The sequence below is a fragment of the Hylobates moloch genome, unplaced genomic scaffold (genome assembly GCF_009828535.3).
Source record: "Hylobates moloch isolate HMO894 unplaced genomic scaffold, HMol_V3 SCAFFOLD_3, whole genome shotgun sequence".
In the NCBI taxonomy this organism is placed as follows: domain Eukaryota; kingdom Metazoa; phylum Chordata; class Mammalia; order Primates; family Hylobatidae; genus Hylobates; species Hylobates moloch.
Window position 1 is genome coordinate 64,437,084 of NW_026652278.1, and position 26,058 is coordinate 64,463,141.

A 26,058-nucleotide genomic window follows, 5' to 3' on the forward strand; every position below is an offset into this window, starting at 1 on the left:
AAAATGTTCTCATGTCTTTCTAGATATATGTATGTATGTTAGTTTTATTGCCTTGGTTAAAGTGACTGGGTTTTTCTCATTCATTTTAATTCAGTGAGGAGAATTGAGACATGGAAAATGGTTTTACCCTGGAAAACAGGTTTTTTTTCCTTTTTTTTTTTTTTTTTTTTTAAGATAGTGTTTCACTCTGTTACTCAGGCTTCAGTGCCGTGGCATGATCACGGCTCACTGTAACCTCAGTCTCCTGAGCTCAGGAGAGCCTTGCACCTCAGCCTCTTGAGCAGCTGGGACTTTAGGTGCTCACCACCATGCTTGGCTGATTTTTAAAAAATTTTTTGTAGAGATGGGAATCTCCTTATGTTGCCCAGGCTGATCTTGAACTACTGTCCTCAAGTGATCCTCCCACCTTGACCTCCCAAAGTGTTGGGATTACAGGCATGAGCCACTGCACCTGGCCATAAAATCTTTTTTTTTTTTTTTTGAGACGGAGTCTTGCTCTGTCGCCAGACTGGAGTGCAGTGGCGCGATCTCGACTCACTGTAAGCTCTACCTACTGGGTTCAAATGATTCTCATGCCTCAGCCTCCCGAGTAGCTCGGATTACAGGCACGCACCACCACACCCAGCAAATTTTTGCATTTTTAGTAGAGACGGGGTTTCACCATGTTGGGCAGGATAGTCTCAATCTCCTGACCTCGTGATCCACCCACCTCGGCGTCCCAAAGTGCTGGGATTACAGGCATGAGCCACGGCGCCCAGCCCATAAAATCATTTTTTATATGCTGCCAGATCATCATAGGCTTTAGAAATATGACTAAAATGTAAGCAAAAGACTAATTTCTCAGTGGCCATAATCTGTCATTTTTACTAAATCATCTCATCAACTTTTCTAATTGGTAATAAATGGTAAAATGATATTTTTTCTCTTTTACTCAAATTCTTGGCATTTACTTCATTTGGTGAGAGTTTAGCCTGATTGTATTTATTTGGTGAGAGCTTAGCCTGAATAGGACTTTATCATGCAATAACTTAAGAAAATTTGTCCTTTTTAAAAAAAAAAAATCAGCTTATGATTGTTTTTTCTTTTACCAAAAGGCAGCTGGTCTTCATCCAACTGCTGAGCAGATTGAAATGTTTGCCTACCATCTCCCTGATGCAACACTTTCCAATCTCATTGTAAGTGGAAACTCCCTTTCAAATCTCTCCTAAAAATGTTGATATGTCAAGTGATTACTGGTTAACCTCATGAGCATGAATGGATAGTCTGCCTTTGAGAAGTTGCTATTTATAAAATTTATTTTACAAGCGAAAATTTTTTCTCAAAATCTTTTGGGACTTTAGTCCTGAGGAATTTCCTCTCAGTATTTCAGGTGGGGAAGGATATGAGGGAGTGATTAAAGCAAGCCTTTATGGAAGTTTGTTCTGGATTAAAGAGATTGTCTTTTATAGACTTGAGTATGTTATTCATTGTTCATTTAGGCAGTCCAGTAATTTTGTGTCTTTTTTCCCCAGGATATTTTTGTAGACTTTTCACAAGTTGATGGGCAGTATTTTGTCTGCAATATGGCTGACTTTAAATTTTCTGCAGAGTTGATCCAGCATATTCCACTAAGTCTGCGAGTGAGGTATGTTTTCTGCACAGCCCCTATCAACAAGAAGCAGCCTTTTGTGTGTTCTTCACTGTTACAGGTAAGCCTTTATCTTTAAGCTATTTCGAGTTCCTTCCGGTTGATGCAGTTTCCCCAAACAGTACTTTGTTATTCAAAATAAAATAATTAGAAGAGTACTCTGTAATATGAGAGACTTTGTAAAAATTTAAATAGGGGTTAACAGTAGCAGTAGTGTTCAGTTTTCGTAAGTGTAAAGCACTGAGCCAGGGGTTACTGTCTTGTATGAGCACCATGCCAGGGTTCTAGCCCCTTTTAACTCATTTGGGTAGAGATGCAAATCTCTGACTTCTGAGAAGCACGGGATTCCTGGGGGCCAGGAAGGACAGTGGACTATGGAGAACCATAAATCTCTACCAAGGCCGGGCGCAGTGGCTCACGCCTGTAATCCCAGCACTTTCGGAGGCCGAGGCGGGGGGATCACCTGAGGTCAGGAGTTCGAGACCAGCCTGGCCAAGCTGGTGAAACCCTGTCTCTACTAAAAATACAAAAATTATCTGGGCATGGTGGCGGGCACCTGTAATCCCAGCTACTTGGGAGGCTGAGGCAGGAGAATCACTTGAACCCAGGAGGCAGAGGTTGCAGTGAGCCAAGATCGCACCATTGCACTCCAGCCTGGGTGACAGAGCAAGACTCTGTCTCAAAAAAAAAAAAAAAAAAAAAAACCAAAACAAACAAACAAAAACTCTACCAAGGTTTGTCGTAACAATACTTTTCTTTTATTTTATTTATTTTATTTTTGAGACAGGGTCTTGCTCTGTTGCCCAGGCTGGAGTGCAGTGGTGCAATCACAGCTCACTACAACCTCAACCTCCCCGGCTCAAGTGATCCTGCCACCTCAGCCTCCCAAGTAGCTGAGACTACAGGCATGTGCCACCATGCCCAGCTAATTTTTGTATTTTTTGTAGAGACAGATCTCTCTATGTTACCCAGGCTGGTCTCGAGTTCCTGGAGGCAAGTGATCATCCCGCCTCAGCCTCCAAAAATGCTGGGATTACAGGCATGAGCCACCTAGTCCAGCCTAATATTTTAATTATTAAAAATGTTTTTGAAAGTATCCAAATGTCCAACAGGAGGGAAAAGGTAAACTACATTATGGCATATCCACTTGATTGGATATTAGGAAGACATTGCAATGATAATTATGATTATAATGAAGAAATCTACATAAGTGGTTACACTATAACAGTAAGTGAGGGAAGCGATTCAGAACTGTATGTACCTTATAAACAACATGTTCTCTCACCTCCCACCCTATTTCCTCTGCTTTGCATGCTCTCCCCACCCCACTAAACCCAAAGGCCTCCTCTTCTCTGAATCTTGTCCTGACTCACTGAAGTTCACTGCCATTTCCTCTGTAGGCCTGAGCATTCTGCATATGAGCTATATTCTAATCAAATCTAGCTCTAAACTTATTTTTTAAATAACATAAATAGTCCAGTGCTGTGGCTCATGCCTGTAATCCCAGCACATTGGGAGGCCGAGGCAGGAAGGATTGCTTAAGCCTAGGAGTTCGAGAACATCTCCAGCAACATAGCGAGACTCCGCCCTTTTAAAAAAAATTACATAAATAGTACATTCTCTTTATACAAAATGAAAACATTACAGATAGCTTAAATGTGGCTCACTCCCCAATCTTAGTCCTCTGAAATAACTCCTTGTGTAAGTTTGTGTGTATCTTTGCAGACTGTTTTTCATTGCGTTTGCCTACATGCATGTTCATGTGGAAACACTAGATTTGTTGTGAGGGTGCATTTCCTCATAAAAAATTGTCTTTTTTTTTTTTGAGACAGAGTCTCACTCTGTCGCTCAGGCTGGAGTGCAGTGGTGTCATCTCAGCTCACTGCAACCTCTGCCTCCTGGGTTCAAGCGATTCTTGTGCCTCAGCCTCCTGAGTATCTGGGATTACAGGCACGTGCCATGCCTGACTAATTTTTGTATATTTTGTAGAGGCAGGGTTTCGCCATGTTCCCCAGGCTGGTCATGAACTCCTGAGCTCAAGCAGTCCACCCGCTCAGCCTCCCAAAGTGCTAGGATTACAGGCATGAGCCATTGTGCCCAGCCCTATCAACGCTATCTTAATGAATTACTCACAACTTGCCTTTTTTTTCTCTTAATAATATGTGTTAGAGATCTTCCATGTCCAGATATTTACCTAGAAAATAGTTTCTAGGCATTTGTGAAAAACTTAGCTAGCATAAGGTTGAAGTTTATGGAACAGTCTTAAACTGCTGTAAACTGACCTGGGTGGAACTCAGTCCCATGGCCTTGGCCCCATTCACACCGTCCTTTAAACAGCTATTCTAGGGAATAGAAGCTCTTTATTAAGGTGTAGGGAGTCTCTGGAACGTGCAGGTCAACAGTTGCTTGTTTTCTTAAGGTCTCACTATGTTGCCCAGGCTGCAGTGCAGTGGCACAATCATAGCTCACTGTAACCCCAAACTCCTGGGCTCAGGCGATCCTTCCACCTCAGCCTCTTGAGTAGCTAGGACTACAGGTGTGCGCCATGATGCGCGGTGTGTTTTCTTTTTGAGATGAAGTCTCTCACTCTGTTGCCCAAGCTGGAGTGCAATAGTATGAGCTTGGCTCACTGCAACCTCCGCCTCCCAGGTTCAAGCGATTCTCCTGTCTCAGCCTCCCGAGTAGTTGGGATTACAGGCGCCCGCCACCATGCCTGGCTAATTTTTTGTATTTTTAGTAGAGATGGGGTTTCACCATGTTGGCCAGGCTGGTCTCAAACTCCTGACCTCAAGTGATCCACCCGCCTTGGCCTCCCAAAGTGCTGGGATCACAGGCATGAGCTGCCACGCCCGGCCACTCCGTGTGTTTTCTGTTTAAAAATTAGAATATGAAATCTAGAGGCTTTTCCTTTTTTCTTGATCTTTGTCATTACTGAACTATGAAAGAGCTCAATCACATTAATGACTTAGGATGCCCCTTAGGACTGTGATTTGGAAGCTGTGCTCCATGGAGCTCCTTTAGGGCCAGCTGCTGGATGGCTGGCTGGCTGGCTGGATGGATGGCTGGGTGGATGGATGGATGGATGGATGGATGGATGGATGGATGGATGGATGGATGGTGGATGGATGGATGGATGGATGGATGGATGGATGGATGGATGGATGGGCGGATGGGCGGGCATCTCTCCCTGCCCTCTCTGCATAGCTCCTTACTTAGCTCTTTTATGTATTGGGCTTCCACTAGTTGTTTGTGGCCAAAAAAAATAGAGCCACTGCTTTATAAGATAACTTGAGAACTCATGCTTGGCCTGTCCTGCCTAGCAGGTAGTGTGGTCACATTTCTATCCTTTATGGCTATCCTACTTGGCATTTATTAAACTTAGCAGAGTGGACCAGACTGAATTTAACAAAATTGTGGTATTATTTAACCACAATTGATCTAAAACTGCTCTTCCTCTCTGAAGTATTAACCTTGCTTAGGTTAAGCATTTAGAGATAATTTCCCCTAATTAGGAAGTGAATCATTTGAAATCAGCTTGAATCTTGAAGCCGAAGATTTTATTTAAACTCTTGCTTGAGGGGTCTTGCTGTGTGGTTGTATGTCTATCTTCTGTAGTACAGGTGATGTATAATATTGCCTAATGTCTGGAATGGAACATGGTTTTGAAAGCACATTCCCCAGCAGTGTCTTGTGGTGTCTCACGTCACCGATGAGGAAGCTGAAGCAAAGAGTGGTGACTTGGCCAAAGCCACACAGCTCGCAGGAGGCAGATCCAAGATTGACTTCTGACCAGCCTTGCACCAGGCCACCTCAGAGGGTTTCTGTATAATAAGGGAGGACAGCCAGGTGCGGTGGCTCACGCCTGTAATCCCAACACTTTGGGAGGCCAAGGCAGGCGGATCACAAGGTCAGGAGTTTGAGACCAGCCTGACCAACATGGTGAAACCCTGTCTGTGCTAAAAATACAAAAATTAACTGGGCGTTGTGGCAGGCGCCTGTAATCCCAGCTACTCAGGAGGTTGAGGCAGGAGAATCACTTGAACCCAGGAGGCGGAGGTTGCAGTGAGCCAAGATCGTGCCATTGCACTCCAGCCTGGGTAACAGAGCGAGACTCCGTCTCAAAAAAATAAAAAATAAGGGAAGACATTAACAAGATAGAGAAACTTAAGCTTGTATTTGAGGTTATAGGACTATTACATAATGAGATAGAAATAGGAGTGTTCAGGTACTGTCTATCCATAGCTTAGAACATCACATATTCCTAAATAAGAGTTAACAGACTTAGGCCCTGGAAAGTTAGTCCTTCTACAGCTTCTTTTTTTTTTTTTTTTTTTAACTGCTCCGTGTGGAGCAGGGATACCCTATAGGTAGTGTGCCCAGAGTAGCCCTTGAACTTCTGCTGCACATATTATTACCCTGGTTTTAGAAAAAGAAGGAAGTCATCTTTTTTTTGTTTTTTCTTTCTCCAAATGGTCTCACTCTGCTGGAGTGCAGTGGCACGATCATGGCTCACTGTAGCCTTGACCTCCCTGGGCTCAGTAATCCTCCACCTCAGCTTCCTGAGTAGATGGACTCACAGGCACATGCCACCATGCCCAGCTAACTCTTTGTGTTTTTTTGTAGAGATGGGGTTTCTCCATGTTGCCCCAGCTGGTCTCGAACTCCTGAGCTCAAGTGATCTACCCGCTTCAGACTCCTAGAGTGCTGGGATTATAGACATGAGCCACTGTACCTGGCCTTATAAAGTATTAAATGTTCTTTAAAATGTAGAAAAGTATAAAGGAGAAAAGAAACCACCTGTCTATTGAAATACAACCACAATTAATGTTTTGTTTTGCTTTCTTTTTTTTCTCTTTCTAATTATAGACTTAAGGGAATTCTGACACTTCTCTGAAACTCTTTTCCTCTTTCTCTGTCAGTTTGCCAGGCAGTATAGCAGGAATGAGCCCCTGACCTTTGCATGGTTACGCCGATACATCAGATGGCCTTTAGTTCCACCTAAGAATATTAAAGACCTCATGGATCTTGAAGCTGTCCACGATGTCTTGGATCTTTACCTGTGGCTAAGGTACCAACATTTTTCCTTTATGTGCTCTCATTTTTCTAGTGGACAAATTAAAGTTTTTATGAATTTGTTTTTCTATTTCAAATTATGGACGTATTTGCAAGATGCTCTATATTATGTCTGTTGTCCATAAAGGCAGTTCAACTGATGGAATGGTTTATACCCATTCCAAAAATGACTTGAGTTCTTGCAATTCTAGTTAAGATGGCTAGGTGAGAAGGAAGGTCCACTGGACTCCTGCTGGTCAAAGGATGATCCTTGGACCAAAAGCATTGGTATCACCTGAGAGCTTGTTAGAACTAAGGAGTATCAGGCCCATCCCTGACTTGATCAGATTCTGCATTTTAACAAGATCCCTGGGTGATTCACTTGTACATTATCATTTGAGAAGTCCTGTTCTAGGCCAGTGATTCTCAAAGGAGGGGCATGTCCCTCTCCAGGAGTATATGAGTCTATTGAGGTATAGTGCCGACCCACCCTCAGGATGACATATTCCTCACGTGTGTGGGGGCAGAAATCAAGGTTGAGCAAAGGCACTGAAGAGAGTTTGCAAAAAGAACATTTAGAATTAATCAATGTCAAGATGTAGGTGTGCCATTGAGAGTTGTCCAGACTGCAATAAGAGCTGTTGCTATAATGCTAATGTGTCTTTTTCCTAGCTACCGATTTATGGATATGTTTCCAGATGCCAGCCTTATTCGAGATCTCCAGAAAGAACTAGATGGTATTATCCAAGATGGTGTGCACAATATCACTAAATTGATTAAAATGTCTGAGACGCATAAGCTGTTGAATTTGGAGGGCTTTCCATCAGGGAGCCAGTCACGATTGTCAGGAACCTTAAAGAGCCAAGCTAGAAGGACACGCGGCACCAAAGCTCTAGGGAGTAAAGCTACTGAACCACCCAGCCCTGATGCAGGAGAGCTGTCCCTTGCTTCCAGATTGGTGCAGCAAGGACTCCTCACTCCAGACATGCTGAAACAGCTAGAAAAAGAGTGGATGACACAACAAACTGAACACAACAAAGAAGTCTGGGACTCATCCAAAACGGAAGAGAAGAAAGAAGGAACCTGATTCAGACTAGTTTTCTGTTCCTGTTTTGTTTTTTTTTTTTTATTTAATTTTGCAAATAAAAATTTATTTTGAATCCTTTTTCCTCATATGCATTTACTCACTCCTCTAGTATTGTGGCTATCTGGTACTGGGGGATTTTTGGTGTGTGTGTGTGTGTGTGTGTGTTTGTGTGTGTGTTTTTTTGTTTGTTTTTTTGGGTTTTTTTGCACAGAAAAATCACTCTTGACGACTAAACTTGTTTTTTTTTTTTTTTTCAACATTTAGAAAATACTAGGATATCATAGAGGTTTAATTTAAATCTTTATATAATGGCCATTTGTAGAATAGTACTAAGACAGCGCACTATAAGGAACTCTGCATGGGAATAAAATCACTTTGGTGAATTGTTTGACCAGTTTCCTATGCCATGCTGAGGATGTCGTGGATGCAGCTCTTTGACAAACATTGCTGTCTATTGTACCCATATACCAGAGGCTATTTACGTGCTGGAAATATGCAGTAAGCAAGACTGACAATGTCCTACTCTCATGGATCTCATATTTGGTAGGAGAGATAAGAACAGGTTAACAAATAAATCCTGTCAGATCGGTGAGGGCAGAGATTGTAGTCTGTTTCACTGCTGCATTCGCAGTATCTGGAATATAGCAGGAGCAAAATCAGTCTGTCAGATGAATGGGTGTAATTTTAGAGATGAATGCTAGAAAGAAGTAGAATAAGGAAAGAGTGATGCTGAGTGGCAGGGAAGGGCTGTTTTAGGTAGGGTGGTCTTCCCTTGTCCAAAGGCCAGTCTGATGCATAGTGGCCTACACTTGTCCAATGAAGTTTTCAACCCTGTTCAGAAACCTGGCTAAAAGGGGTTTAAAGGTGGAAGCTTTGGAGTTAGACAGATGTGGTTCCTTTTCATATCACAGCTTAGTAGCCTTGCCATCTCTGGGCTTGATCTCACATCTGAAGAAAATGGTCAGTACGCTCATTTAGAGTTGTTTTGGAGATTTGTAATCACGTGCCATTTATCACAGGGGCCTGGCACACAGGAAGCATTTTATTATATAAATGAACCTGAAGGTTTGGGTCCACTCTGGGCTGTGAATTGAGCTCTCAGATTATTCTGACAACTGAACTAATTTCTTGAGCAACTATTGAATTGGGGCTGACCTCATGGTAGGGATTAAATATGATTTGACTCAAATTGGGTGAGGGAATGTAGCCAGATCTGCAACCTCTCTCTGCTTTTTTCTTTGATAGTTCAGAGGTAACATTTAACTGAGATGACAATCTTCATTCTGACCTTTGCCTTCATGGAAATAAAGGCTGAGTGGGTGGCACTGACTCTATTTCCCCCTTGCTTATGGATAAACTAGTGAAATGCCTGGAAGGGCTTATCTCTTGATATTCTGCAGTGGGGCAACTGCAACTTCTAGAATTTGCTTACCCCTGTGACTTACACCATAGCAGACATAATCATTCTTGTCCAGATGGTTACAAGAAATATCTATGAGCTGAACCAAATAGTGGATTTGGCCCCGTCGTATGTAAGTGATGGGGTACATCACTTAGAGTGCTGTTAACTCTCCCATTTTCTCCAGTTTGGGGGCCAGAGTTGTTAAGTCAGAGAAAAGACTTAGGCAAGACACTTAAAAACTAAGGCAAGTGAAGTCCTGAATATGTTAAAGAAGTGACTGGGTGCAGTGGCTCATGCCTGTAATCCCAGCACTTTGAGAGACCAAGGTCAGGAGTTTGAGACCAGCTTGGGCAACACAGTGAGACCCCATCTCTACAAAAAATTTAAAAGATTAGCCGGATGTGGTGGCATTCACCAGTAGTACAGCTCCTTGGGAGGCTGGGGTGGAAGGATCGCTTGAGCCCAGCATATCGAAGCTGCAGTGAGCATTGATCATGCCACTGCATTCCAGCTTGGACAACAGAGCGAGACCCTGTCTCTAAATAAGTAAATAAATAAAGTTAAAGCCTCAAGAGAGGTGGGGGTGGGAGGTGCTGCTTGAACATTCAGCTAACGAGCATTTATAAATAGTGGTAGTTTGCCCTTTCACGTCTCCTTCCTTTGGAGGGAAAGGAGGGCACTGGTTAGAAGAAGAGACTAAAGAAAAGATGGCAGCATGTGAAGCAAAACAGGAAAGATAGAATTGGAGTGGCCCTGCAGAATTCTCTTCAGTGTACCTAAAATTGTTACCAAGAAAGCAGCCTAGTCTTCCTTCTCTGCAACAAGCTTGACATGTCACTTATCTTTCTTTGTGGGCTTCAGGGCCAGCTAAATTCCAGGCGTTCATTTCCATTTCACTATGGTCATGTCACTCTTTGTGAAAGACAGCTGTTTCCTACCCTTGCAGTCTTCTCACAGATTTTGAAGTACTCGCCTGAGAGCCCTCCGTGGATTATTATGGATTCCACTGAACTTAAACATGGGATGTGGACTAGGACTTAGAGACTAATCTCAGCCTATCACTATACAGACCTGATAATTTAATAAAATGTGATTAGAAAATGACTGGGAATAATATCCAGTGACTTGTAATGTTTTGTATGTTATATATGTGGAAGAGTGTAAATCTGCAAAATGAAACTCTTGAAAAGTGACTGTAAATCACAAATATATAAAACTATCATCACAAATTAGAGTCTCTTATGACTCAAAACTGGGAGTCTGTAATTATGATGTAGTCATTCTGTGTGTGTCTAACTCAAACCTATTAGGATGTAATGAAAAGTAGAGATTTGCTATGGGACAGGGAATCATGCTGAGATTTCCCTCTCCTGTTTCACAGCTTTAAAATATACAAACCTGGCTGGGTGCAGTGGCTCACCCCTGTAATCCCAACATTTTGGGAGGCTGAGGTGGACAGATCACTTGAGCTCAGAAGTTCAAGACCGGCCTGGGCAACATGGCAAAACCCTGTCTCTAAAAAAAAAGCAAAAATTAGCCAGACATGTTGGTGTGCGCCTGTAGTCCCAGCTACCCAAGAGGCTAAGGTGGGAGGATCACTTGAGCCCAGGAGGCGGAGGTTGCAGTGAGCTGAGATGGCACCACTGCACTCCATCCAGCCTGGGCGACAGTACCAGACCCTGTTTCAAAAAAATAGATAAACCGCCACCTATACTATCTCTAGATAAAGTAATTTTTAAGTCTTCTTCTGTTTCTTACATTATTCTAATTCCTTTTTTTTCCTAGCTTGGTTTGATTTCTACCTTTATTGTTGGAAACTTGTCTCATGTGTCTAGTGATCCTTGCCTGTGTCTATGTTTAAAAGTGAAGAAATAAGCTAATGGAGAGCTCTGTTTATGCTTTTCAGTTTTTATGCAGGTTGATTGGATGATAAGCTGGCTTTTTAAATGATTCCCCAAATGTCAGTATCTGTAAGGTTTATTTTACTTTATTTTTTGAGTCAGAGTCTCATTCTGTTGCCCAGGCTGGAGTGCTGTGGCATGAACTCTGGTCATTACAACCTCTGCTGCCCAAGGCCAGATGCAGTGGCTCACGCGTGTAATCCCAGCACTTTGGGAGGCCAAGGCGGCGACGGGGGGGAGGGGTTGGATTATGAGGTCAGGAGTTCAAGACCAGCCTGGCCAATGTGGTGAAACCCAGTCTCTACTAAAAATATAAAAATTAGCTGGGCATAGTGGCGTGTGCCTGTAGTCCCAGCTGCTCGGGAGGCTGAAGCAGGAGAATCCCTTGAACCCAGGAGGCGGAGGTTGCAGTGAGTTGAGATCGCTGCACTCCAGCCTGGGCGACAGAGTGAGACTCCATCTCAAAAAACAAACAAATATACAAACAAACAAACAAACAGAAAACAACCTCTGCTTCCCAAGTTCAAGCAATTCTCCTGCCTCAGCCTCCTGAGTAGTTGGGATTACAGGTGTGCACCACCACACCCAGCTAATTTTTGTATTTTTAATAGAGACTGGGTCTCACCATGTTGGCCAGGCTGGTCTCGAACTCCTGACCTCAGGTGATCCCAAAGTGCTAGCGTGAGCCAACATGCCTGGCAGTATCTGTAAGGTTTTTTGTTTGTTTATTTGTTTCTGAGATGGAGTTTTGCTCTTGTTGCCTATGCTAGAGTGCAATGGTGTGATCTTAGCTCACTGCAACCTCTGCCTCCTGGGTTCAAGCAATTCTCCTGCCTCAGCCTCCAGAGTAGCTAGGACCACAGGTGCACACCACCATAGCCGGCTAATTTTTGTATTTTTATTAGATACGGGGTTTCGCCACGTTAGCCAGGCTGGTCTCAAACTTCTGACCTCAGGAGATCCACCCACCTCGGCCTCCCAAAGTGCTGGGATTACAGGCGTGAGCCACCACGCCTGGCCTGTAAGGTTTTTAAAACATAAACTTAAAAAAAAAGTTAGGAGAGTTTTAGATTTGCAGAAAAATTGCAAAGATAATACAAAGAATTCCCATATACCCAACACATTTACCCCATTAACATCTTACATTTCCCCCATTAACATCTTACATTAGTATGGTACGTTTGTTATAATTAATGAACCAAGACTGATACATTATTATTAACTAAAGGCCATAGGTTGTTTAGATCTCCTTAGTTTTTACCCAGTGGCCTTCGTCTCTTTTGGATCCCATCCAAGACACCACATGACATTTAGTCGTCTCCTTAAGCTCCTCTTGGCTGTGACAGTTTCTCAGACTTGCTGTTGATGATCTCGACAGCTTTGAGTACTAATCATGTATTCTATAGACTATTCATCAGTTGGAATTTGTCTGATGTTTTTCTTATGATTAGACTAGGGTTTGGGTTTTGGGAGAAAGAGCCCAGAGGTAAGGTGCCGGTCTTATCACCTCATATCACGGATCTGTATTGTCAACATGACTTCACCCTGCTAAAGTTGACCTTCATCACGTGCCTGAGGACACGTGTCAGGTTTCTTCACTGTCATGTTACCCTTTTCTCGTTTTCCATACTGAACTCTCTGGAAAGAATCACTGTGTACACTGTGCTCCACCTCTTTGAGGGTGGAGTATCTATGTGCATTCTTCTGCATGGGAGATTGGTCCTTTCTCCCTCACTTATATATTTATGCAATTATTTGTTAATATCAGTATGGGCTAATGGAAATGTAGACTTTGGGTTATAATCCAGTCATACTTTATCTTGCTCAATTTTTTCTTTCTTTCTTTTTTTTTTTTTTAACACTCCTATCAATGTTTTCTAGCTTTGGTTATTGGGAACTTTTTCACTTTCAGTTGTCTCCTGTGTTCCTTTGACACATCCGTATCATTTGGTTTTTGTTTTGTTGATTACTTCCTTCCTTTCCGGCACTACAAGATGTGCCAGGACCATCTTGTATAGACCTGGTTCTTTGATCTGGGCACTAGGTGTGCTTGTTGCTACTTGGTGTCATTGCTTCTAGGGTTTCTCAGCTGACAAAGCAAGGACATATGCACGTGTATACTAAACTATATACACATGTCTTCAAATCTTTATATAAACATATATGTATAGTCATCTATATCAATATCAAGCTAAACATGAGTTTATACTGATGTCCTCAATTCTAATCCAGTGACATGGATCATTCTAGCCTTCTCCCCTGCTTGAAGCCTCTCACTCCAACAGCAAGAAGCCTCCCTCCCGCCATCCACCATCCATGTACTTAATTGTTCAATTCCAGTATTCCGGTGTAGTGGTTTCAGAATTGTTAAGCGTGCTCTTGCAGGAAGCAACTTTATCAATCAGAATACAGTGCTACATACACTTCCTTTTGCTTGTAGTCTTACTCTATTAATTTCCAAAATTTCTTAGGTCAGCATATTTTCCCTCCCCTTCCCCTTCAGTGAGGCTATTTCGCACATTTGCAACACAGTTAGACTCATGTCACAGTCTGTGTTGCGTCGCTGACCTCCTAAATGTTTTTTTGAATGTATGTACATTAAAGTTCATTCTTTGTGCTGTCAAATTCTATGGGTTCTGAAAGTGTGTCATGTATTTGCTGTTACAGTGTCATACAGAATAGTTTCACTGCCCTAAAAACATCCTTGTGTTTCACTTATTCAGCATCCCCCACCTTTCCGAATCCCTGGCCACCACCGATTTGTTTACTGTCTCTATAGTTTTCCCTTTTCCATACCTGTGGGTGTGGGTTTTTTTTTTTTTTTTCCCCTGAGATGGAGTGTGGGTCTGTCGCCCAAGCTTGAGTGCAGTGGTGTGATCTCGGCTCATTGCAAAATCTGCCCCCCAGGTTCAAGCTATTCTTGTGCTTCAGTCTCCTGGGTAGCTGGGATTAGAGGTGTCCACCACCATGCCTGGCTAATTTTTTTTGTATGTTTAGTAGGGATGGGGGTACCACGTTGGCCAGGCTGGTCTCGAACCCCTGACCTCAAATGATCCACCTGCCTTGGCCTCCCAAAATGCTGGGATTACAGGGGTGAGCCACCGTGCCTGGCCAAGCTTTTCTATATAGCTTTTTAACCAATCTCCTGTTTTTGGCTCTATGTCTTGGCCCCGGACCTCTGATTCCTGAGCATTTTAGAGTTTTACAAATGTCACAGCTCCCTTCTCAGCCGAGTCACCCTCTGCGGGCACTCAGGTTTCAGTGTTTCCTCTACTAAGCAATTACTTCTGTGAGCTTCCTGTCTTCCAGAATTATGTTAAGATCTCTTATCAGTCACTGTTTCCTTTCTTTTTGTCCTTGTAGGTTACTGCCATGTTTAACCAGAAGTCTCATTTGCTTTGAAAAGTTGGTTATTTTGTGCAATTGAGATTGTAATTATTCTGAAGAATGTTAAAAGTCATATGAACTGCATTTTCTTGTATAGCTTTTCTTTCCTTGATAGGTGTTTTGCAAATATGACCCTTAATGTACAGTTGTGATTGAGAAATCGTGTCAGAATTTCTTCCTGAGCATTCCTTGTCTTCGGTTCAGAATAAACCTGTAAAAATGATTAGCAGCATTCTTTTGAAACTTGCTGAGGTTAGCATTTCTGCTTCATTTGTGGCTGCTCCGATAGAGACACCATTGTAACTGTAACCACTGGCAGCATTCGGAAGTTTCTACATTGGTTTTCTTATTATGGAAGTTTGCTCTCTCTCACACAGTTTCTGATTCTTTTGCAGCAAGTGGAGTACCAGCAGGTCACATTGATTTATGTTATGACAACTTAACTTTGGACTTACCATTAAAAAGAATACAGGGCAGAATTCAAGAGCTGTTTTCTTTAGTAACAGGAATAGAATTTCCATAAAATTCCCAACTGTTCCTTTAATTCCAGCACATGGAACAGGTACTTTCTAATGGTTTATGATCATGCCTTACTGAGTGGACTGAAAGGTCTGCACACATTTTCTTATCCCAAGAGACCAAGTAGGGTGAGCGAAGAGGGGTCCCCAGCCAGGGAAAGGTTGAGCTTCAGGAGATGCTTCTAGCGTGCCCACTGTAGACCACATGCCTTTCCTTGTGTGATAATTTGCTTTCTTTCTCATTGTTGACCACTGACGTAGCTATGAAGCTTTTACAGATACGAATATAGACTTGGACCTTTACCTGCAGTTTAAAAAAAGCCAAAGTGGGACCCCAGGGCCTGTGCACTTTCCACTGTGTTAGCCAGAGCTTAGGGCCATTTTTCCAGCTGAGGCCCCATGTCTCCCCGTGCCTTGTTTCCAGCCTAGCCAGTGTAGCACAGCGGGCAAGCAGGAACTCTGCAGCTAGACTGCCTGCATTCAAATCTTGATTTCACTGTGTCCCAGTTGGGCTCTGTGCCTCAGTTTCTCCATCTGTAAAATAGGGAGAATGATAGTTACTGTGGAATTAATATCGTAAGACATCTAGTAAACCCCATGGGGAAGTGTTTGCTAAATAAATAGGTAAATTTTACTGGACTTCTAGTCCTCCCACCATACTCAGTACTTAAAGGAAAACAGATATTACCTTCGGGCCTTGCCAAAATGGACCATGTAGATTAAAGTGGAGCTCTACGAAATGGAGATGTGTCTAGAGATGGGAGGGTTTCCCTTTACCTGGAAGATTTGGGCCAGATGGGTGATAACGCTTTAACTAAAACGTCACTTGTCAGTGTCAGCCCTCAAATGGGTGTTCTTAAGCAAAACCCAACTACTTATAAGATTTAAACCTAGATATCCTTGAATAGCCAATAGAGCTTTAGTAAGGGTGAAAAATCCCAGGACTTGAATTGGAGTAATCAGATGAGGAATGATAAAATAACCTAATTATTTTGTCTTGATTCTATAAAGTGAGAGGGCTGAGCTAGATGACTCCAAATGCATGTGATCTCTATAATCATTAAAATTTCTGGTTTAGTCACCTTACTCAGGCCTGGAATGTAGACGCTAATGTGCTCAGATTAAAAATGGAATGATGCAATAGATGAAAATCCTCCAGTGTCATTTGCCCGATTAAAATTCCAAGGGCTGCCTATCTGACTCACACAAGCAACCGTGAGATTGCAGAGATCTTTGGTTATGGTTTGCGTCCTTTTGACCACTGGCTACTGTAACCTCTTATCCCTGTGTTGAACAAATCAATGACAGTTGGTGCATACTGCACTGCCGAGGTTACATTTTTTTTTTTTTTTTTGAGATGGAGTCTCACTCTGTTGCCCAGGCTGGAGTGCAGTGGTGTGATCTCGGCTCACTGCAACCTCCACCTCCTAGGTTTAAACAGTTCTCCTACCTCTGCCTCCCGAGTAGCTGGGATTGCAGGCACCCGCCACCATGCCCAGGTAATTTTTGCATTTTTAGTAGAGATGGGGTTTCACCATGTTGGCCAGGCTGGCCTCGAACTCCTGACCTCAGGTGATCTGCCCACCTCCCGCCTCGGCCTCCCAAAGTGCTGGGATTACAGGTGTGAGCCACTGCGCCCAGCCCAGGTTACTTTTTAAATGGGGGAATTAAATGCTGGGTGTGGTGACGCAAGCCTGTAGTCCTAGCTACTCAGGAGGCTGAAGCCAGAGGATCGCTTGAGCCCAGGAGTTCGAATCCAGCCTGGGCAAGACTGGATGGAGTTCGAATCCAGCCTGGGCAAGACTGGATGGAGTTCGAATCCAGCCTGGGCAAGACAAGATGTAGTGAGACTCTGTTTCTGAAATAAATCAACTAGTGGGGGAATTAAGATAAATAATGTCATCACTTACGGGCAGATGGCCTTCCCAGGATGTTATCCTCAGCCATTGTGGGCTAGGGCCTAGCATGCCCATTTCAGAATACCAACAATTCCACCTGGTTTGGGGAACTGAATGGTTTGGGGAACTAAAGGTTAATCTTTGTTTGCTTGTGTAATAAAGGAGCAAGCTAAAAGTCATAGTCTGAGGGTAAATGGACTGAAAAGGATGGGGATTCTCAATCTGGGAGACAGTTTTAATATGCTTATATCAATCTGAATAAAGCATCTGGAGTAATTTTTTTTTTTTTTTTTGAGACGGAGTCTCGCTATGTCCACCAGGTTGGAGTGCAGTGGCGCGATCTCGGCTCACTGCAAGCTCCACCTCCCGGGTTTATGCCATTCTCCTGCCTCAGCCTCCCGAGTAGCTGGGACTACAGGCGCCCGCCACCACGCCCAGCTAATTTTTTGTATTTTTAGTAGAGACGGGGTTTCACCGTGTTAGCCAAGATGATCTGGATCTCCTGACCTCGTGATCCGCCCGTCTCGGCCTCCCAAAGTGCTGGGATTACAGGCGTGAGCCACCGCGCCCGGCCAGCATCTGGAGTAATTTTAACCGAGCCCCTCTGCATTGTGGGCTTAAGTGAGACCTGATGGCTCGTCCACACGGCAATGGGTACAGAGCACTGAATTCCAGCTACTCAGGAGGCTGAGGCGGGAGAATTGCTTGAACCCAGAAGGTGGAGAGTGCAGTGAGCTGAGATTGAGCCACTGTACTGCAGCCTGGGCAACAGAGTGAGACTCTGTCTCCAAAAAAAAAGAAAAAGAAAAAGAAGTTCTTAACAACCCAATAGAATGCTGCTGCTACTAATAGTTATCAATTGCATATCTATTGAGTATCTATTGCATGGAGAAAGCAGGGCTGGAGAGCCAATGTCATGTATTATGAGCTGGGCCCTGCAATCAAACTTCCAGGATTGACCCCTTGCTGTCCTATTTACAGCTTTGTGATCACGTAATCTTTCTGGGCCTCAATTTTTTCATCTGTAAAATAAAAGTGGGCCGGGAGCAGTGGCTAATGCCTGTAATTCCAACACATTGGGAGGCTGAGGTGGGTAAATCGCTTGAGCCCAGGAGTTCAAGACCAGCCTGGGCAACATGGCAAAACCCCATCTCTACAAAAATACAAAAATTAGCTGGGCGTGGTGCCACATGCCTGTAGCCCCAGCTACCCTGGGGACGGAGGTGGGAGGATCACCTGAGCCCAGAAGGCTGATGTTGCAGCAAGTCATGATTCCACCACTGCATTCCAGCCTGGGGGACGAATGAGACTCTGTCTAAAAAATAATAATAACAATAGTAACAAAAACAAAATGGGATTGGTAATTGCTCCATCCATGTTAGCCGCTGTTGTTAACACTGTTGTTATTGGTTTCATTAGCCAGCCAATGACTGTGGGAAGAGTGCAAGGTTGATTGTACCCGCGTATTGGGTGCTTTCTGAGTCCTTCTCATGCCAAGTATGATGAGTGAGAAGTGAGTGAATAAAACATCTCAGTGGCCTGAGACAGTTATCTCTCTTTTTTTTTTTTTTTTTTGAGATGGAGTTTTGATCTTGTCACCCAGGCTGGAGTGCAATGGCGCGATCTCGGCTCACTGCAACCTCTGCCTCCCAGGTTCAGGTGATTCTCCTGCCTCAGCCTCCCAAGTAGCTGGGATTACAGGCACCTGCCGCCACTCCCGGCTAAGTTTTTTGTATTTTTAGTAGAGATGGGGTCTCACCATGTTGGCCAGGCTAGTCTCGAACTCCTGACCTCAGGTGATCCGCCAGCCTCGGCCTCCCCAAGTGCTGCGATTGTTACAGGCGTGAGTCACCGCACCCGGCTAGACTGAGACATTTCTTATCTGTGACTTCCTTCTCTCCAGCAGTGATTCCCAGTGAGCACTGGTGACTTCAGTTCACTCTTTCTTAGGAATATTTTTTCCTGGGTCACTACCTGTGAACTAAAGATTTTCTGGCTTAACACTGTGAATAGGTAAACATTTATTGATCATTTTCTGTTAACCATGGGCTATTAGTTAAGAGATCTGATCTGTTACAAATGAAAGAATCTGCCCCAACATTCTTGAAATCCGGTTGACCAGGACGATGTTTAGTTTTAGTTAGTTCAGTGCTTCTGAGGAGCAGGGGGTCACAGAGTTATGCCACCGGCATAAAAAACTAAAGAGAAAAGCCTGGGACCGGAAATTTGCAGGGCAGCTCCACTGGTTGAAAGTTGGCTTTGTTTAGTGTGCAACTTCGCAGAAGATTTTCCTCGGCTGAGTGGGCTTGGAGGAGCCCTGGCTTGAGAGGGTTGCTTAGCAATGAGATTTGGTGGCACCCAATTCTCAAGTAGTCAAGCAACCCATCAATTCCCTGCTTCCCCCTCCACTAACCCTCAGCTACCATCCAGAGCCTCCTATTAGACAATCAAGTGTGTGCCAGAGGGAGGGACCAAAGGGGTGGGGTTGGGGGGGGAGTTTAATCATTGAACCAAGCAGGCTGGAGGTATTTAGTCCGCAGCACCTCGCTCCCCAGGAGGTCTACCAGCCTGGACTGAAAGCGTGCAACGCTCCAGAGTCGTGGGAGTTGCACAGGAATCTCTGCCCATCTCAGGAGAAACCAAACTTGGGGAAAATGTTTGCGGTCCACTTGATGGCATTTTACTTCAGCAAGCTGAAGGAGGATCAGATCAAGAAGGTAAGGAGGATCAGATCAAGAAGGTAAGGAGGACCCACGAAGCTGAGAGATGCCCAGCTCCTTCTTCACGGACAAAACTTATTCCCTTAAAAAAAAAAAAAATTCAGAAGGGAGTTAAGAGAGTTTATTAGAAAAGATACGAGGAGCATATGACCAGTAAAAGACTCACTGAGGGAAGAGGGAGTAATTCTCCCACACTCTTGGGCATTGCATTACTGTCCTGAACCTTACATTTCACTCAGAACTTCCTGGCAGGTATTGGATGCGGAAGCGGGTGAGGAGAGTCTTTGGAAAGCTTGAAGAGGATTGTGTTTGCTGTAAGGGATGTTTGCTCAGAAAGTCCACAAAGGCGAGGAGAATCATTTTCAAAGAAGTTTTAAGAACTGTTGGGGCAGAAGGCTGGGCGCAGTGGCTCACGCCTGTAATTCCAGCACTTTAGGAGGCCGAGGCGGGCAGGTTACCTGAGGTCAGGAGTCCGAGATCAGCCTGGCCAACATGGTGAAAGCCCGTCTCAACTAAAAATACAAAAATTAGCCAGGCGTGGTGGTGGGCACCTTTAATCCCAGCTACTCGGGAGGCTGAGGCAGGAGAATCGCTTGAACCCGGGAGGTGGAGGTTGCAGTGAGCCGAGATCGCACCATTGCACTCCAGCCTAGGGGCCAAGAGCGAGACTTCATCTCAAAAAAAAGAACTATTGGGGCAGATCTGTTTATTCATGTATTTGAAAACATATAAATGTGGGCAGCAAGAGGGTGTGAGTTGTAATAGACAGTAATTGAAATATCTATTACTGGCACCTGCTATTTGCCAATGGTACACTATTCATGGTGCGCATTATTTTGTCACTTTGCTCAGGGAACTTGTCTACAAAATTCATTCCAAAGTGGGCTGGTTAAAGGTTGCCAAGGGTCAACAGGAGGGAACCAGGGTTCTTTCCAGGCAGCTAAAATGAGCCCAGTCTGCTACTCTGGCCACACCGGCTGGCTGTCACAGCCCTGGGCAAAAAGCATCTCTCATGATGCAGATGACAGAAGTCCTCCTAGCAGGAGGACTTAGCCAAGGTCACCAAGTATTTAGGATGGAATGAAGATTAAACCCAAGTTGGCTGATTCTTCCTTCAATGCTCTTTCTGCTGTGCCATGACTCCCTCCTGCTTTTCAAAATGAACAAGGAGGCTGGGCACCGTGGCTCACTGCTATAATCTCCATACGCTGGGAGGCTGAGATGAGCAGAGCGCATCTCAAACTTGAGGCCAGGAGTTTGAGACCAGCCTGGGCAACATGGAGCAACCCCATCTCTACAAAACATGTAAAAATTAGCCGGTCATGGTGGTGTGTGTCTACAGTCCCAACTACTCAGGAGGCTGCGGTGGCAGGATGGCTTGAGCCTGGGAGACTGCGCTACTGCACTCCAGCCTGGATGACAGAGTGAGACCCTGTCTGAAAAAAAAAAGGAAAGAAAAAGAAAAAAAAAGTGCAAGCATGGTGGCTCATACCTATTAATACCAGCACTTTGGGAGGCCGAGGTGGGTGGATCACCTGAGGTCAGGAGGTCGAGACCAGCATGGCCAACATGGTGAAACCCCGTCTCTACTAAAAATTCAAAAATTAGCTGGGCGTGGTGGAGGGTGCCTGTAATCCCAGCTACTTGGAAGGCTGAGGCAGGAGAATCGCTTGAACCCGGGAGGCAGAGGTTGCAGTGAGCTGAGATCATGCCATTGCACTCCAGCCTGGGCAACAGAATAAGACTCTGTCTCAAAACAAAACAACAAAGAGAGAGAGAGGAAGTGTGGCCCCTTATGGCCCTCAGGTACTTGTTGGGATAAACTCCCACTAAATTCTATTCATTAGAGAGTTGAGTTAGAGGTTGTAGCAAATTTAAAAACATTATAAAGCAATCACTTGTTGATTAGATTCACAGAGCCCTCTACTGGCTACTTAAGGAGGCACTGCCTAGGAATCCACTTTGTTTTGTTATCTGCTTAGTAAAGGCACAACTTGCACGGTGTCTCTCCCACCCCCAAGGTGGAGTCTTTGGAACCCTGAAACCTTTGATTCTGCAAACTTATTTCATTTCCTTGGGCCCCTTTGTGTTGGTTAACCTTTTGTACCCTAGGATCAGGCGGGACATGTTTGTCCACCAGCCCAGGTGCAGGCTCAGGAGCACCCTGTGATGGGAAATGCAGCCTCTGCTGATTGGCTCCAGGTCCTTCTGGAAGGACAGTCAGCCTTTTTCTATGCCTGGAGCTGACCTCCCTCTCCCTGTGGGAGGTGAGAAAGTTGGAAGCACTCTTATAGCCACCTTAAGCAAGTGCTCCAGGAAGTCTCTAGGGTAGTGTGGGAGGCTGGTTTATGGCTGCTGGGCTGAGTCATGGTTCTGAGAACACTCCTCCCAACACGTGGTGGAAACACACCTGGTCAAAAGGCACAGCTTTTTTCTCTGCAGTCAGGCAGTGAGTCCCCTTCTTCGTCTCTGTGCTTCCTGCCCCTAGAATTGTCCAGATCCTGGGCCAGACGTGCCTTCAAGGGTTACTACTGAGACCCTGGAACAATTTCTAAAAATCTCCCCATACCATCATGGAAACAAAAATAAAACAAAATGAAAAAAAAGAAAATAGAAACCACTCTGACAGATTCTTTTCCAATTCAATATATTGACATTATTTGACCTATTGATAGCACCAGACCAGACCTGGTCATTGACCTGCAGATTGCTCATCCATAGGAGAACTGGGAGGTTTTCAACGTGTATTTTTTACAGCTCTGTATGTCAACATTACAAAAAAGTGGAAATGTTACTTGTAATTCCACCTTTAATTTACTTTTAATCTCAAACACTTTCATATTTGCTGGGTGGAAGCCTTCCTAGTTTTTCTTCATCCTGTGTGTTTTTAGTTATGTTTATAAGGTACGTACAGTTCTGAACCACTTCCCTCACTTACTGTTATAGTGTAACCACTTATGTAGATTTCTTCATTGTCATCATAATTATCATTACAATGTCTTCCTAATATCCAATCAAGTGGATATGCCATAATGTGGTTAACCTTTTCCCTCTTGTTGGACATTTGGATATCCAGAGTTGTGTAACTATTACCACAATCTAATTTTTTTTTTTTTTTTTGAGACGGAGTCTTGCTCTGTCTCCCAGGCTGGAGTGCAGTGGCGCGATCTCGGCTCACTGCAACCTCCGCCTCCAGGGCTCAAACCATTCTCCTGCCTCAGCCTCCTGAGTAGCTGGGATCATAGGTCACACCACCACGCCCGGCTAATTTTTCTATTTTTAGTAGAGGCAGTGTTTTGCCGTGTTGGCCAGGCTAGTCTCGAACTCCTGACCTCGGGATCCGTCTGCTTCGGCCTCCCAAAGTGCTGGGATTACAGGCATGAGCCACCGTGCCTGGCCTCATTTCAAAAACATTTTTAATAATTAAAATATTAGGCTGGATGAGGTGGCTCATGCCTGTAATCCCAGTACTTTGGGAGGCTGAGACAGGAAGATCACTTGCCTCCAGGAGCTCGAGACCAGCCTGGGTAACATAGAGAGACCTGTCTCTACAAAAAATACAAGAATTAGCTGGGCATGGTGGCACATGCCTGTAGTCCCAGCTACTTGGGAGGCTGAAGTGGCAGAATCACTGGAGCCCGGGAGGTTGCAGTGAGCTGTGATTGCACCATTGCACCCCAGTCTGGGCAACAGAGCAAGACCCTGTCTCAAAAATAAAATGAAACAAAATAAAATAAAAGTATTGTTATGTTAAACCTTGGTAGAGTTTTATTTTATTATTTTATTTTTATTATTATTATTATTTTATTATTTTGAGACGTCTCCCTCCCAGGCTAATCATAGGTCGACTTGGCCAGCCAGCCCCCTGGTTCACACCATTCTCTGCCTCACCTCCGATACTGGATTACAGGCCCCCACCACCCTGTAGAGACAGGGTTTCACCAGCTTGGCCAGGCTGGTCTCGAACTCTGACCTCAGGTGATCCACCCGCCTCAACCTCCCAAAGTGCTGGGATTACAGGCGTGAGCCACTGAGCCCGGCCTTGGTAGAGATTTATGGTTCTCCATAGTCAGGATTATTTCCTGAGAATAGGTTCCGGAAATGAAAGCCCTGGGTCAAAGAGCGAAATCTTTTTATGACTCTGGATTCATAATGTGAGACCTTTGGACTAGATGACCTCTAAGGCCCCTCCAGCTCCCACCTTCTGTAATTCAGTCTTGAGTCTTGAATGTTTGAATTTGCTCTTTCTAAGTGAAACGCGCTACTGGTTGGCTTTCTTGCTTAGAAGATATCTCCCATGATGGTTTGTGCGTCTCTCCAAAAGTGGGCTTGGTTTTCTGCAGCACCGGTACTCTCCCTTAGTGCCTGGGACGTGTGTCCCTGGTTACACATACCCCACATGACTTGTTTGGATTGAAAATAGGTGCTTTTTGTCGCAACATATGTTTCACTTTTCCCTTCTAACAACTGTTCCTGATGCTGTGGCAGATACGGAAAATCACGAAGAAACTGTTGCTGAGTTGACATTCTTTCTGTCATAACCTTAACTTATTGAAAGAGCAGCAGCAAACCAAGTGCTCAATGACCCCATGAAACCCCAGTCACAAATGACCCCAACTGGGCCTCAAAAAACAGGACTTACATGGCAGGGATAACATTGTGTGGATGCCTGGAGATTTTTATATTCTCAGGCTAAGGAAAAATGATCAGTAGGTTCAGGGGCACTGTCTGAGGGCCCTTTGGGTAGGAAAGAATCAAGTTTGGTTCCCACGTACAGCATCCCACCCTTCCCCAACCCCAATTACTTGGGTCACGTCCTTTGCATCCAGTTTTCTCGGTTTGTGTGTGGCTGTGCCAACCAATTAGTCATAAACAGCCTTGGGGGAGCAGGAAGCCCTTAATGAAGCCTGACCTGGTTCCATCTTGTTTTCTCAAATATGCTGAAAGCTCAATTGTCCTTTTTTGCTAATGGCTCTCTGACGATTTTCTGGTCTTTCTCTGGCCCTCGAGTCCCCAGAGCCATGGAACCCATTTCAGTGTCTTGGGTCTGTTCACTGTCATGGGACTGAGCTGGGTCCTGGCCTCTGAGACCTGGCTGATGGCTGGGCCCCTGTCCTGGTGTGAAGGTAATGTGAGCCCTGTGCATTTGGCATAATTTGTCTGTCGGGCTTATGCATCCCCCACAGAGCTGTGAGCCAAAGCCAGGCCATGGGGGTGAGGGATCTAGAGCCTATGTTACAGTCCCACGTAGCCGCAGCTCTGCAGCCCTCTCACCTCACCTCTCGCTTGGAGACAAGAACTTTGGCCTTACGTGGCTGCCTCAAAGGGATGCTGTGGCGATGAGAAGAGGTGACGTACATGGACGCACTCTGTAGACAATAGCATGTGTTCTTCACCCTGGATAAAATGCCCTTTCACTGGGAATGTGCCTGGGATGGAGCCTCCTGTCACCTGGAGGGTGGAGAGTGCTCAGTATAAAAACAGGGCTGGAAAGGACAGGGCCCACATGCCCCTGTCTCTCCTCCTGCCCCCATCAATGATCCATCCCAGTGAGCCCGGGCTCCAGACTGCCAGTAACAATTGATTAGTGTTAATTAGTGTGAGGGAGGAGGCTTTGCTGCCATCCCTGATGTAACATATTACCGCCAAGAGGACTGAGTATAGCCATAGTGATTTGTATAACTGCCCTCCTTTGGGTATGGTCCTCTGTCCCCATTTCCTGGTTACATGAGTGACATACACTCATTTTCAATAGCAATTTGAGCTGACTTTAAAAATTCAGCTTTATCTTAACTAGAACAACTCAGTTAAACCAAAATGGACATTTATAGCTGGGTGAGGTGGCTCATGCCTGTAATCCCAGCACTTTGGGAGGCTGAGGCGTGCAGATCACTTGAGGTCTGGAGTTCAAGAACAGCCTGGCCAACATGGCGAAACCCCATCTCTACTAAAAATACAACAACAACAAAAAAATTAGTCGGGCGTGGTGGCACCCGCCTGTAATACTAGCTACTCAGAAGCCTGAGGCAGGAGGATCGCTTGAACCTGGGAGGTGGAGGTTGCAATGAGCCGAGATCTCGCCACTGCACTCCAGCCTGGGCGACAGAGTGAGACTCTGTCTCAAAAAAAAAAAGGAGGGGAATTTAAAGGGCTAGATTTTAGACATTGCTTCTGGAAACTGAATTTAGCTCTGAGCTTCCTAGCAGCCAGCAAACAAAGAGAAACCTGTTTGGCTATATCTGCGGTCCTCATTGGATGAAAGAAAGCTTCCATGTTTAGAAATCTACGATTCAAGCTCTAGCTGGCCTTTTTCGATGGAGAGGAATGGGACACTGGTGAGGGCCCTGAACTGGGAATCGGAAACCCTGAATCCTTCTTAGTTTCTGCCTCTCCCTTGTCTCATCAGAATAACGGGGGAATCATTTTCTCCTCAGACTCTGCCCTTCAGAGGAGTAACTCCACACCT

General features: G+C 44.6%; 2 protein-coding genes across 3 annotated transcripts in view; both read left to right on the plus strand.

Moving 5' to 3' along the window:
• The window catches only part of SUPV3L1 (Suv3 like RNA helicase), a 29,010-nt gene extending 21,171 nt beyond the window's left edge, over positions 1-7,839 (plus strand). The window contains exons 12-15 of the mRNA XM_032138857.2: positions 1,095-1,175; positions 1,512-1,688; positions 6,547-6,695; positions 7,352-7,839. Coding sequence (XP_031994748.1) covers positions 1,095-1,175; positions 1,512-1,688; positions 6,547-6,695; positions 7,352-7,766 — 822 coding nt within the window. The 3' untranslated portion in view covers positions 7,767-7,839. The remainder of the gene's footprint in view (positions 1-1,094; positions 1,176-1,511; positions 1,689-6,546; positions 6,696-7,351) is intronic.
• An 11,589-nt stretch (positions 7,840-19,428) lies between these two features.
• Positions 19,429-26,058, plus strand: part of HKDC1 (hexokinase domain containing 1) — a 47,040-nt gene continuing 40,410 nt past the window's right edge. Inside the window, exon 1 of one of the 2 annotated variants that reach the window (XM_032138879.2) lies at positions 19,429-19,589. In XM_032138879.2, coding sequence (XP_031994770.1) covers positions 19,527-19,589 — 63 coding nt within the window. In that variant the 5' untranslated portion in view covers positions 19,429-19,526. The remainder of the gene's footprint in view (positions 19,590-26,058) is intronic. The other variant, XM_032138887.2, reaches the window with a different exon arrangement.